The sequence below is a fragment of the Muntiacus reevesi genome, chromosome 1 (assembly GCF_963930625.1).
Source record: "Muntiacus reevesi chromosome 1, mMunRee1.1, whole genome shotgun sequence".
NCBI lineage: Eukaryota > Metazoa > Chordata > Mammalia > Artiodactyla > Cervidae > Muntiacus > Muntiacus reevesi.
The window spans coordinates 56798905-56813535 of NC_089249.1; the positions used below are offsets into that span (position 1 = coordinate 56798905).

At 55.5% G+C, this 14631-nt stretch overlaps 1 protein-coding gene across 1 annotated transcript in view; it reads right to left on the reverse strand.

Moving 5' to 3' along the window:
* NFAM1 (NFAT activating protein with ITAM motif 1) overlaps nt 1-14631 on the reverse strand; it is a 35750-nt gene that overhangs the window by 6812 nt on the left and 14307 nt on the right. Inside the window, exons 2-4 of the mRNA XM_065924077.1 lie at nt 10144-10473; nt 8861-8973; nt 3406-3504 (exon numbers count right to left, since the gene is read on the reverse strand). Coding sequence (XP_065780149.1) covers nt 3406-3504; nt 8861-8973; nt 10144-10473 — 542 coding nt within the window. The remainder of the gene's footprint in view (nt 1-3405; nt 3505-8860; nt 8974-10143; nt 10474-14631) is intronic.

The window sequence follows — 14631 nt, forward strand, 5'->3', positions numbered from 1 at the left end:
TAATATCAGGGAAGTCAACAGTGACCTTGAGAAGGAAGGCTTTGGTGGGCAGAGAGAACAGGTGGGCAGAAAGTCTGACTCAGTGGATCGGAAAGGAGAGAGAGAGAAACTGGAGACGGAATTTTGACAGACGTTTTGAAAGGAGTCATGGAGAAAGGGCAGGGTCACTGGAGGGGGCTGCCGGCTCAAAATGAGAAACTTAAGCTGGAAGAAATCGTAACATGTTTGCAAACTGTAAGTGGAAAACCATACATCAGCCCTGTATCACAGATTATGGAACCAGGACTCAGAAAGTTTAAGCAGCAGAACTCAAGAACAAAAAAACAAAGCTTTGCACCCCAGTCTCTCTGGCTCAATCCAAATCCATGCTCCTTAATCAGTCAGTTTTCACACACACACACACACATACATATGCAAATTGGAGTAGGATAGCCTTTTCTTTTCTTGTCACATATCATGAGCATTTTCCCACATGAATGAAAAACAAAAATTGACATAATTAGAAGGAGAAATATACAATCTACAATCATATGGACAGATTTTAACTTAACATCTAATAGATAAAAAGCCAATAAGGATATGGCATACTTTAACAACACAATCAATAAGTTTGACCTCTCTGACACACACAGAACACTCACTCAGCCATGCACAATGCAAGTTCTTTTCAAATGCATTTGAAATGTAAGCTGACCTAAAGCAGATCTCTAAAGACCTCAAAGGATTGAAATCATACAGAAGGTATTCTCTGATCACAAAAGAATTAGTAAGAAATAAAAAACAACAAAAACTAGAAATAATTAAACATTTGAAAATCAAGCAAACCATTTTAAAATAACTCATGGGGCAAGAAGGAAATCTCAGTGGGAAATTTAAACTGAACAATAACAAAAATATGGCATATCAAAATTTGTGGGATGCAGATAAAGCCACTTTTAAAGGAAAGTTCATAGCTTTAAGTGCATGAATTAGGAAAGAAGGAAGGTTGAAAATCAATGATCAAAGTATCCAAAGAAAATAGAGGAGAGGGACTTCCCTGGTGATCCAGTGGCTAAGACTCCGTGCTCCCAATCCTGGGGGTCTGAGTTCAATCTCTGGTCAAGGAACTAAATCCCACCTGCTGCAACTAAGAGTTTGAGTGCCACAACTAAGGATCCTGCATGTCACAACAAGACCCAGTGCAGCCATATAAATAAATACAACAAATGAGAGAAAGAAAGTAGAGAGGGGAAGTACACAAAGGTCTTCCCCTGTCCACTGTCACCACTCCTATTTACCATCACTGTCTGAGGCAGTGCAGTAAGATAAGAAATACAAGGTATGAAGGTTAAAAAGAAAGAAATGAAACTTCTATCATTCATAGATGACATGGCTGGGTCCATAAAAAATACAAAGGAATTTACAGAGAAAGAATTAAAATTAATTAGTGAGTTCAGCAAGGTTACTCTTTATATAGTCAACATACAAAAATCAATCATATAAAAAAGAATCAGTCATATCTCAACTTACTAGCAATAGACAACTAGAAAATAAAATGGGGACAACACACATACCCTAAAGCCCCATTATGAGTATTAATGAGATAACAGGTGTACCATGGCACCAGGCATGTAGTAAGTACTCAACAAACAACCCCTGACATCATCATCACCCTTGTTCATGTCATTCTTACCTGCCCAGGTCCAACCCTAGCTACTAGGGACAGGCCTCAAGGGCTAGCAGAGTCTGTGGCCTCTCTTCTCAGCTCCTTTCCAGCCCTAAAGCCTCTGGAACCAGCCAGCAACCTGGCAGAGCCATCAGACCTCCTCCCCACGCTCCAGCAAAGTTAGCCTGAGTCTCCGAGAAGTCTAAACACAGGCAAGAGAGATGCTCCATGCAAAAGTGAGTCTCTCCCATTAAAAATAACCTTGGAGAAGGATATTTATTCATGTGAAAAGATGTTCATGAGATATTGTAACAAAAATAGTGGTACTACTCCAATTTTCTTAAAAAAAAAATGTGTGTGTGTGTGAGTGTGTGTATGGGTCTCTCTGTATGTGTTTACAGAAGAGACTGGAAGGTATAGAAGTCAATGTTACTAGTATTTATCCTGGAAGAAGATAGGTTTAGGATGATGGTTATTTTCTTCTATTTGATATATATATAGAAAGATTGTATGTGTGTGTGTGTGTGTGTGTGTGTGTGTGTGGAGAGAGAGAGAGAAGTGTTTCTATTTAACAGCTGACATCAGAATTCCTCCTAGGGAAAATACCATGATGAGCTGCTGGGAGAAAAGAGAGGCTATGGGGAAGTCTGGGGCCATGTGGGAAGCAGTGACTGCTGGAAATTCCCTGGGGTGGGAGTGGAGACAAGGGCCCCGGGAGAGCTGGTGGTATTGTGTCCCCTTTGGGGTCATTGGTGCCGCCCTGAAGGAACCCTGTCTTTGCCTCATCCCCAGCCACCTCATCCTTGATAATCGAGGTCATATTCTGAACACCCTCTGTGTGGGGATTTTCGGACATTGAGGAAAGACCCGTGTTTCATGTACGGGTCCGAGTGGTGGGGACAGGAACAGCGGAAGCTCGTACTGGCAGAGCCCCAGAACATGCCCTGGGGGGCCCTGCAGGACCCCCGGCGTGGCTGTGCACCTTCCAGGTGTGAGGCCAAGACCCGCACCTGGTGGGACCCGAAGGTCCCGTGGAGTTGAGACCGCAGCTGACATTGGGTAGCCCTTATTCTTCACTTTCTCGACAATGAGCATATGTTCCTCGTTCAGCTAAAACAGATGCAACTGAAAAGGAATATCTGTTGCCACCCCAGCCCCTGGGTAGAGTGGCAGCGTGTTGACCAGGTGGGCGGGCCCAGCTGGGCAACAAACAGCACCCGGCTATGCCTCTGCCTGGCTGTGAGGACATAAAACAATGTGTGTGTGCGTGTGTGTGTGTGCGTGAGTGCGTGTGGTGGGGAAGGGGAGAGTGAAGAATTGAAACTCCTTGCTATATTTAGGGTGTGGGACACTGTCCGACCTTTTCCTCTTTTTGTGATTCTTCTTGTTGCTCCCATGTTGTTTGTGCAATAAAAACAGGAAGGAGTTGGTGAGCTGGTCACTGTCATTTGGTCAGACGGAGGAAATTTCTTCATACCTCACCACTGTGCCCTGGCCGTCCCCTCGTTCCAGAAGTGGAGGGGTGTGCCACGGAGGGGACCCCAGCGGCCCCTCCCAGCTACGTGTCTGCCAGGGGCCAGGGCGGCAGGCCTGTAACCCCGACTCACCTTCACAGAAACCCCCCAGGGCGGGGATAGTGGTCCCCAGTTCACGGATGAGGAAGCGGAGGCTCAGATTTCACAGAGAAGTCACACAGCTGGAACTCTGACCAAGCTGGGGAACCAGTCCCCAAGTCAGGCCTCAGCCGGTGGAGGACTCACCGTGTAGACGGATTCCGATGGAGGCTGCCCTGGGTTGCTGGTGGCAGTGGGGCCTGGGCACTTCTTGGCAACATGCTTCCACAGAGCCTGCATCTGTCCCTAGGGGAAAGGAATCAGGGTCATCAGGCTGGGGACCAGCGGCTCCTTTCTCCCCAGACCCCACCAGACCCCACAGAGGAAAGGATGGCAGATGTCCATGAGGCCACTCAGAAATTGATCACTCAGCGCCTTCCAGCCACCTTCTCCCGAGAAGCGTGGCAAATACCCGCAATGCATGCATGTATGCTAAGTTGCTTCGGTCGTATCTGACTCTTTGCAACCCTATGGACTGTAGCCCCCCAGGCTCCTCTGTCCATGGGATTTTCCAGGAAAGAATACTGGAGTGGGTTGCCATGCCCTCCTCCAGGGGATCTTCCCAACCCAGGGATCAAACCTCCGTCCTTAATGTCTCTTGCATTGGCAGGCATTTCTTCTTTTTTTCCTTTACCGCTAGTGCCAACTGGGAAACCCAAATACCTGCAAGACCTACATCAAGTCACTCACCTGCTCGGGGATACTGGAAACGATAACGATTCCATCGAGGCACCCCGCCCTCCACACAGGGCCTGGTTCTGGGGAGGCGGGTGCTGCAGGGAGACAGGGGCCCCGGCTACAGGGCCGATTACTGAGGAGGGCTGCAGAGTGAGCACCAGCCAGACCAGGTGTCCAGTCCCCTCTGTCCCTCACAGGCTCTGCCTTCGCCCCGCTCTGGACCTCAGTTTCTTCAGCAATCACCTCCTTTGATAGAATGTTGCACAGATTCAGGGAGCCGACGAGGAAGTAAGTGCGTAACATGTGGGTGTCACATAGGTGGCCCTTGGCCAATAACACACACTTGCCAGGCACCTCTGGTGAACCAGCCGGCATGGACACGGGGGCCCCATCCCTGGCCTCCGGAGCTTAGGACCCAGTGGAGAGATGGACGATGAACCAGCAGTTTTCCCAAGCGTGGTTCCTGCACTGACCAACAGGGACAGAGCCTCTGGCTCATGGGAGGAAACAAGCGCCTCGCCCGGCAGAAAGGGGCCTTAACGACCTGGAGGCTGGGGCTCCCAGGTGTTCCAGGGGTTGAGAACCCACCTGCCAATGCATGGGGCGCGGGAAGATCCCCGTGTTGCTCATGCCGCTGAACCTAGAGCCTGAGCAGCTAGAGAAAGCCCAGGGACGCCAACGAAAACCCAGCGCAGCCAAAGATTTTTTTTTAAGTCCTCTTAGTTTGGAAGAAGGGAAGGAGAGGAAGAGGTAGCAGCAGGTGCCGGGGCCTGAAGGTCTGGAGAAATGAAAAGATGGTCAGCGTGGTCCGAGATGTGAACCTGCCTGGGATGGGTCAGGGCAGCCGTGCCGGGCAGCGAGCAGAGGGTGGATGGTGGAAAACGTCTGAAGGCTGCAAGCAGGACACGCTAGGATCAGAAGGCGGTTGCAGAAGGCTCGAGCTGGGTGCTGCGAGAAACTCTAGTGGTCGAGGGTGCAGGGACGGTGGGGTGGGGGGGAGCCTTCCAGAAGGCGGGGGCTCTGGGAGCTGGGAGGCCGTGCAGAGGCAGGAGGAGGCTGTCCACACGCCCCCATCTCATCGCAGGCACCGTGCTGCCAACAGTGGAGCAACAACAGCCTCATCTCGGGGCAGGAGCTAATTAAAAACCCTGGCTGCCTGCCAGCCCCCAGCCCATTTACTTGGGATTAGCTCTCGAGAGCTACTTAACTCTCAGGCAGAAGCCAGCACCATCCCCAGTCACAGCATAGTAATGGTTCAGGACTAGGACGGAGCCTCACTGGGTGCCAGGTGGGGCTCTAAATGCATGACCTGCCTGACCTCTCGCGCCCCTTGACAAACCTGCAAGACCAGTCTTCACGGCAGTCACAGGAAGCTATGAAGGCTCAGGGAGGGCTGGCAACTTGCCCGAGGCCATAGAGCCAGAAGCGGCAGGGGCAGGATTTGAACCCAGGTCTGTGTGATTGACCAAGATGCTGCCCTGACCGTACCTGGGGTTTTGGCTCTTCTGTTTTGTTTGGATGTGTAGGTCTCCCAGACAGACAGGGGCAGGCATTCAGGCAGCATCTTACAGTTTACAAAGAACTTTAGGACTTACTCTTGCTAAGTCGCTAAGTAAATCAAGCCCAACTCCTCGCAATCTCATGGACTGTAGCACGCCAGGCTTCCCTGTCCTCTGTCTCCCAGAGTTTGCTCAGATTCACATCCATTGAGTCAGTGATGCTGTCTATCCATCTTTTATTGTTACTTAATTCTCATAACTGCCTGAGGAAGTGGGCATGGAGTTCCTGCTTTCCAGAGGGGGAGATTGAAATTTGTCCAGCTTGGATCAAACTGCTTGGATCAAACCCAGGTGCCCTGTTCTCAAATCGAATGCCACTCCTCTGTACCACCTGCTTCCCTGCAAAGGCTGGTAGGCGTGGGTTCATGGGCGGGGGCTCTCCCGGACCCCGTGGTGACAAGACCCAGGTAGGCCTGGCCTCGTGGTGCTCCACTGAGGCTGGGGGGGGGGGGGGGCGCCACTGGGAAGGTAAGAGACATTCTGGGGTCACGAGGAGGAGTCCGAGTCTGCCGGGGCTGGGACGGACTTCTCAGGGCTTGCTTGTCTGTCTGAAGACAGCAGTGGAGCGAGAGAAAGAGTCCAGGTCCTGGACACAGTGCACTGCGTTACGGAGGAAATGACGCTCCCTGGAGCCAGCCTTGCCTGCTTGTCCCAGGCCATCAGCATGTACCCCTCTGACATTGATTTTCAAATGGATAAGCCATTCAGCTGCTCGGGAAATCTGTAAAGCCTCTGTTTCCCGCTCTGTAAGGTGGGAGCAATACTGTCACCTTGCCCACCTCATAGCCCGGCCTCCTCGGACTCATCTTTCAGGTCTCAGCGCTCACTTACTCCATCATTCCTGCCACAAGCACTGCGTGTCCGGCTCCCCCAGACACCAACTCTGGGGCTTCTTTCCGGGGCTTACGCTCTGGTTGGGGGAGACGGTGGTGACACAGAAACAAGGCTGAGGGGGGCAGAGTGAGAAGAAGCAAGCGGAAAACAGGAAGACTCGGATTCTGGGCGAGGGGTGACGGAGGCCTGGGCTGGGGCTTGCGGCCGGATCGTGGGCAGACTGCTGGCAGGACGGGCCCAGGGATCGGCCGTGGGGCGGCAGGGGGACAAACACAGCACCAGGGCTTCCGGTCTGAACATCTGGGCGTGGTGCTACTTGCTGGGATGATGCTGGCTGCTGGGGACTAAGGAGCGCTGTTCCCGACAAGGTGCGTGCAGATGCCCATGGGCACTTGCAAGGAGAAGACGTGATCTGGAGCGCGGGAGGGCTCAGGGCAGCCACGCTGGGTGGGGTTGTAATCCCTGGAGTGTAGCAGACACGGAAGAGTGTAGACAGATGACGGGAGCTCCGAGGAAGGAGCCTGGGACGTGCCGATGTACAGAGGCCACAGAAATGTGGGTGACCCAGTGCAGGGTTCCCCTGGGGAGTCCAGAACCGAATATGGAGTGTGCCTTGGAGGAGGGAGACCCGCTGTGTCCGAAGCCCCGCAAGGGGCATGGATGGACCAACGTTGGAGGTTGCCTGCTCTGGGAAGCCCACCTCGACCTCGCGCTCAGTGGGAGCCCTCGAACCCACTCTCAGGACAGGACTCATCTACCCCTTCTGAGTCGGTAGCTCCCAGCTCTGATGCGTTTATCAGATGTGCTCCTGGGGTCTTCCGTGCCTTTTCCTCCTCAGCCTCCATGGCAGGCCGGCTGGCCTGTCTCTGGCTGAGGACGCCGCTGCACGCTTTGTTCCTATGCTCAGCTCAGGGTCCAAACCACGAGGGCCATCCAGTTCTGGGGCAGCGTCTACAGGGTCCACATCCGGATTTGGATGCAGCTTCAGGGAACTCTGGGCAATTCTTCCCCTGTGGTAGCTCCCGGCCTTCCGAGTCCTCTCCCCTTCAAGGCCGGGCTCTCACCCCAGCACCCCCACCCCCAAGTGCATGGACGACAGTCTGAGGTGCCCTCACACTGGCTCCCACGGGGGCCAGGCACCAGCTGGCATCCGGCCAATGTGCTCTCTCCCACCCTTTCAGATGGAGGAGGGGATCCGTCCTTAACCCCATTTCTGGAGGAGAAAACTGAGGCTCGGAGAGGGTGGAAGCTTGACAAGAGGGCAGGGGCCGCCTCTGTCTTGCTTTCCACCAGGCCTGGCACTTAGGTCAGAGCCCGGCACACACTGGACACTCAGCACCTATTCCCGGAGGGAGGAGAGGGGAGGCGGGAGGGCGCAGGGAAGGAGGTGGGGTCTCCGAGGCAGCGTGGCAGGGGGAGGGGCTGGGGTAGATGTCAAGCTGAGGCTTCTGAGGTCCGCCCTCTCCTGTCCTCCCCTCTTTAGTGACCTCCTACTCTACACCGCGCCTCCCTGGCTTCGCTGGACACTGAGATCCAATCATTAAAATCCTTTTTTTTTTTTTTTTTTTTTGCAGACAAGTGCTGAAGTAAGTAAAGTTCTTGGTCGGACACAGCTCTGCCCTCACCCTGCCCCTGGAAGGGACCTGTGTGCTCACACTCCTATGCCCGGCTGGGCGTCCGCAGGTGGGGGTGAGTCCCTTGGTACCCCTGCCTCAGATTACTGTGTCCAACACCCAGGCTGCTGCCCGGGGGCTGCTCTGGAAGACAGACTCAGAGCCTTCCCGCCTGTCCCTGTCCTTGTAAGAGTCACAGCGGGGAAGAAACATATTGTGGGCCGGTCCTCTGAGCCTCACTGTTCAGAGCCATAGAGTGGGAAGAAGTGACGGAGGTCGGCCGACCAGAGCATGCAGGGGAGGTGCCCAGCACCCAGCGGCCCTGAGGAAACTTTCCTTCCTTCTTTCTGCGTTGCCAGGGGTTCAGAGAATACGGGTTTCCACGGTGGCGCTAGTGGAAAAGGAACCTGCCTGCCAATGCAGGAGACATAAGAGATGCGGGTCCAATCCCTGGGTCGAATCTGGTTGGAAAGATCCCCTGGAGGAGGGCACAGCAACCCACTCCAGTATTCTTGCCTGGAGAAACCCATCGACAGAGGAGCCTGGCGGGCCACAGTCCATAGGGTTGCACAGAGTTGAACACGAGATGGAAACGCCTTAGCATGCATGCACAGAAAATATGAGATAAGGTTTTAGAACCTTAGAGAGCTAGGAATGGTACAAATGCAGGCCTGCAGCTTCCATCAGACAACTCGAAGGAACCTGCGACCCCGGAAAAGACTCAAGAGTCCTGACCTCCCGCAACAAGGTCAAGAAGGACCTGGAGGCCATGGGGGTGGGGGTGGGGCGAAGTGGGGGCCCCTGGGGCAAATGGCCCCGAGAAGCACCTATTCCAGGCACCCCGCCTGGGGGAGGGGGTGTCCCTAAGCCACGGTGAGTGGGGTGGGGGCGGGGTTGCTGTGGGTCCACGTCCCCTACCTTCTTCCAGAGAAGCAGGGCCGTGGCCAGGATGCTCAGGACGGCCAGGATGCCGACGAAGCAGGAGAGCAGGAGCTTCTGGGGGCCCCGGGGGGGCTCCTGGTATCCTGTGTCTGGGTGAGGGCAGGGAAGCAGAGAGGCCAGCTGTCTGGAGAGGCACACCCCACCCCCAGCCCTCCTCACAACTCTCCCCGACTGGGACCCCCTGGACCCCACCTCTGCTGAGGCCCTCTACCACCCCACACTCGGCTTGGCTGAGCCCCTTCCTGTGTTCACTGCCTTGATTCTTGGCAAGGGCAAGGACGACATCCTTTGCTCCTTAGGTGCCCCTGCCTCAGGGCACTGGCCCCAGTGAGAGGCGCTTCTGGGGCCTGAGTGAGTCACGTCACCTCCCGGGGCCACCTCCTTTCCACCCATGATGTAGCGATCACACGGGCAGGAGCGGTGACGTGAGGCAGGGGTGTGGGGGAGTCTGTACCAGGCCTGGCAGGTGCTGCCCTGCACCGGGGGTAGGCGAGGGCAGAGTCCAGCCGTTTCCCTTGAGCCACCAGTCCTTTTGTCCACCCCTTTCTCCCTCCATCCCTCCTTTCATGTGGCGGACCAAAGAACGACAGAACGCCAACCACGTGGCAGGCACGTGTGTGTCTGGGGCTCACCCAGAGCATCCTGTCACCAGGCACCAGCCCTTGCATTCAGGATCCCTCTCATCCCAAGAAAAGCCTCTGATAGGCGGGGTGTTGCCATGAAGAGCAAGTCCAAGGTCACATCCTGGCAAGCCGCAGGACTGGGGGGCCCAAGGCCAGGTCCGTGGCCTTCTGAAACCCTGGCACAACCAGTGGGAGTGGCAGAGCTGGGTCAGAGGGTCATGACTTCGGTGATGGGCTGTTCTTATTAACTTCTGGGAGTCATTATTCACTCCTCTGAGAATGTGATGAAAACTAGGAATCTAACCCCAGAAAGGGGTCCACGAGCTGCGTGCTCGCTCACAGGTCTCCACAAACACACATGGGCCTCCGTTCCGCACTCACACAGCCCATGGTGTGAAAGGGACCCCGAGGACAACGGCCTGCCAGAGGTGGCCAGAGTCGACCCATATCCCAGACTCTGCCCTTTCCCAAGAAGGCGGGCATCTCGGCACACATGTGTGGCCAGGGGCTTCCGGAGGCGGCTCGGTTCTGCTGTGCCATAGCCGAGTGGTGAGGCAAACATCCCCCACTTTCGCTCCTATGCCCCCAAAGTCTGCCGGACCCTGTGCCCGGGGTAGAGCCACGGAGGAAGCTCACCTCTGACCAGGATGAAGGTGCCCTCGCCAATCTTCTTGGAGTCCGACCAGAGCACGGAGCAATAGTAGGTACCGGTGGCAGACGCGTTAGGCGGCTTGAGGGTGATGGGACAGACAGTGGTGTGGGTCTGGTTCTCACTGCCCGTGCCAGGTTGGCAGTTGATCTTCTCCTCGGAGCTGATCCGGCCCTGGAGGTCCACGTGGAAGTATCTGACTGTGAAGTTCTTGAACTCAGGGGTGTAGGGGTAGGTGATGCTGCAGTGGAAGGAGACGGCCTTGTTGGCCAGAGAGACCAGAATGGGGAGGCCGGTGTGGGTCACGGACCGCTCTTCTGCCGGGGAAGAAAAGGGACAGAGTGGCAGCTTCAGTCCCCCTGTGTTCCCATGAGGACCGGGGCTCATGCTCGCCACGCACTCCATGGGTGTGGGTGGCATGCCGAGCGCTTTTCACATACAACTCTACACTTCCCAACACGCCCAAGGCCGAGTGCATAAGGGCTCCGTTTTGCAGGAGAAGTCTGGGCTCAGGGGGTCCAACTGCTAACTCTGTTTCTCAGGAGGTGTGGAGGGCAGCTGCAACCCCGCCCCAGGAGCTGGAAGACACCAGACCCCGTGCTCCCAACCACCGTCCTTCCCAAAGGTCAAGAAGCCACGTTGGGTAAAAAGCACAGGCCTGAGATGACCCAAAGCTGGAGAAGGAGGAGCAAGGAGGAAGGAGGCAAGAAACCAAATGAAGAAACGCTTCCTGGCAGGAAGAAGCCCTTCTGGGCATAGGCACGCTCTCCCCAGCCTGGAGGAGGCATCAGTGAGGAGAGATAAACCTTTCCCTGAATCCGAGCTTGGAGAAGAACTTGACAAGTGTTTAAAAAATACAGCAAGTGAAAGCGAAAGTTGTTCAATCGTGTCTGATTCTTTGCGACCCCACGGACTGTAGACCACCAGGCTCCTCTGTCCATGGGATTTTCGAGGCAAGAGGACTGGAGTGGGTTGCCATTTCCTTCTCCAGGGCCTTTCATCAGAGGCACCTAGAAAAACAGTCTGAAAGCTCCCCTAAGGCAGGAGTCTGCCTGGCTGGGCGTCCCACCCTCCTGCAGGCCCTGAGGTGCCCGTCAGATTCTGGGCTGGGTCAGCAGCGGCCACCTCCCCACCCCCACACTTCAGCTGCCCAAGCCCCCCAGCTTCAGTGTGCTGTCCCCCCGCCCGCCCCGCACCTTCCTCTGCCCGCAGCCAACCAGCAGACAGTGCTAAATTGAGGTCGGCAGCGAGTCACCGAGAACATGCTGGCCAGGTTGTTAATCGGGAGAAGATCATTCGTTGGAGAGCCACTCGGAGCGAGCAGCAGGATTTATTTGGTTGCAGAAGTGAGGCGTGGGCCCCCCCGCCTGCCTGTAGGGGGTGTGAGGCTGGCAAGAGGCCAGGCCGGTTTCTTCTCAGGTCTCCAGCTCAGCCCTGGACCGGGTCCCCAGGGGAGTGAGGTCAGGCTCCCTGGGGGACCCCAGGACAGGGACGATGGCCCTCCACACCCGCTAATTCCTCCAAGCTCTGGCCACACTGGTATTTGGAGCTTCAGGGAAGAAGCTAGACACCCTCTCCCCTGAAGGACTCAGGCTAGTCCCAGGGGATCACGGGCATGTCTGGATGTCACAGTAGGTGGACTTTGTCACACGTGATGCTCATGCATGGAGACCCCACTGAGCCGGCCCCAGGGGCTCCCCCCCCCCCAGGAGAGGGGGAGAGGAGAGGACTTTACATTGCACTTTATCTCTGGGCTGGTGGTGGTGACTGTTTAACTATAATAATATTTTAGTTTTGTCATAAAACAAGGAGCCTTGAGTTAGGGCTGAGGTTTAAGGCACAGCAGGGACAGGGTGTGACTGCAGCAGCTGCAGGAAGGGGTGGTCAGCGATCCCCCAGGGTCCCAGCTGGGCTGGGAAGGACAGGGGGGAGATGAAGAGTGCTCACCACCACCCCCCAGCTAGCCCACCCTATGTCCTTTCCGCATACACAGGCCACCACCCTGCTCTGCAGCCCCCTCTGCTGTCCCCTCTGCCCAGACCACCACCCCCTCCCCCGGCCAACGGCTCCCTAGTCCCCTGAGGTCAGCTCAGGAACCACTTGCAGCCTTTACACATCTCCTCCCATCTGGTTCTCGCAATGAAGCTTCGAGGCAGCCCGGCAGGCACAGTGACAGCCTGGAGTTTCCTCATGGGGGTTGGGAGGTTGGAACCCAACCAAAAGTGACGTGAAAGTGATAATCGCTCAGTGGTGTCCGACTCTTTGCTGCCCTGTGGACTGTAGCCCGCCAGGCTCCTCTGTCCATGGGACTGTCCAGGCAAGAATACTGGAGTGGATAGCCATTCCTTTCTCCAGGGGATCTCCCCGACTCAGGGATCAAACCCAAGTCTCTCCCATTGCAGGCAGATTCTTTACCATCTGAACCACCAGGGAAGCCCAGAACCCAACCAAAACCACCAGGAAAGTGGCCGCACCGAGGCCTCGCCCCCTCCCCCAGCACCTCCTCCTCTCCCGTATCCAAGAGGCCATGCCAGGCCGGGGAGGCTGGCCATGCGGTCATCATGTCGGGGCCACCTTCCTGTTTGTCCCAGCAGGAAGACATCCATCCAGTGCCGTAAAAAATGATCCCCATTTGAGGAATGCTTCTAGAAAATGCTAGTGCAATTAAGCCCGTCTTTACAATTCTGGGGAAATCTATAAAAGTAGATGACCATTGTTCTGTATTCTTCTGGGATTCGTTATTTTAACGTCAGAGGGATGGGATTGTGGAAGGGGATGGCTTTGGCTCAGGTCCGCCGCAGAAAGAACCCCAGATCTGGGGTGGATCTGTCTCTAAAAATGTGGAGGGATGAGGCCGTCTCTGTGGACCAGTGAGGGTGACCAGTCAGGAGACGGCGGGCCAAGAACAGAGAGGAGGAGGGCCTGCTGTTGGAAGAAGGCAACTGGGTTCTGACCCGATGATGGAGCTAACTGCCTCCAGCGTCCCTTCTTTTTACTGGGGTGTCAGTACCCCAGAGCCTGGACCATAGCAGCCCAGCTCCCCCCACTTCTCCTGGACCAGTGTGTCCAAGCAGCAGCCCCTCTGGGGTCCAAGCTGCTCCAACTGGTGGCCACCTGAAGCATTCCATAGTTCAGGCTCAGAGCCACAGTCAGGTTCAGAGTGATTTCCGAGTCCACAACGGCTTTTCAGCTACCATCTGTTTACACCTCCAACAAACATTTAAGAGTACCTAAGGAAATGGCAACCCACTCCAGTAGTCTTGCCTGGAAAATCCCACGGACGGAGGAGCCTGGCAGGCTACAGTCCATGGGGGTCACAAAGCGTCAGACACGACTGAGCGACTTCACTTTCTTTCTTCCTTTCACTTAGGGACGTCCTGGTGGTCCAGTGGCTAAGACTGTGCTTCCCATGCAGGGGGCCCCGGGTTCCATCCCTGGTCAGGAAACTAGAGCCCATGGGCCGCATCTAGGAGTTCGCATGCCACAACTAAAGACCCTGCAAGTGTCATGAATCTCGGAAGATCCTATATGTCACAACTGAGACTCAGAGCACCCAAATAACTGAATTTATATTAAAAAATAAAAAGAGTACCTTAAGGCCCAGAGGAGCTCCCTGCCCTCGCAACGTCCCCAGTCTAACAGGGCAGCAGAGGGAGTCGGGGGAGGGCACCATTAATTGAGACTGTGGAGGACAGGAAGGGGTGGTGGTATCCTAGAGCGTGGGAGCAGGAACACACACATCCAGCGAGGCCAGAGTGGGCCCGGGGACAGAGGGGAAGGAAAACGTGCAGAAACATCCCCTGGCTGGGTGCGACCCAGGCCCTACGTCAGCTAAACATGGTGGCAATCCTATGAGGCAACTATGGCAACCCCGTGTTGCAGATGAAAAGAAAACAGAGGCTCTTAGAGGTCCAAAGCCCCAGAGTTCCTAAGCAGTGGCATTGGGATTTGAACCCAGGTTTGTCTGACCGTGCTAAGGAAGAAAAGCCAGCTGCCAGGTTAGGAGGTGAGGTCAGACCCAGCCAAGTGTGACGGGTGCTGGGTTGTGAGTGCTCCGGGGTGGCGCCAAGCACAGTGACATCAGATGATAGAGAGGGGGCTGCTGGCAGGGGGCCCACGTTCTCATGTTGGAGGCTAACAAGGGGCTGCGAGGCTGCAAGGTTACATGGAAACCACGGGCCAGAGAGCACGGGTGAAGTGGGGCTTGGGCAGAGCTGCCAGGGCACCCAGCCTGCCCTGCGGGGGCCTGCTTCTCACCCTAGATGCAGTGTGTGTGTGTGGGGGGGCTCCTGGGGACCCTCGCTGAGCTCGAGGTGTGACGCTGAGTGCCGCAGGGGTGGCGTACTGGCCGGTGTCGGTTCTGTCTCAAGCCTGGTGTCAGCTGCTGTTTCCTGCTTCGCCTTTAATTCAGCAAAGGGAGTGTGTCTCCCAGCGGACAAGTGGGCTGGGGCCACGTGAGCCAGCCTGGGGGTTCC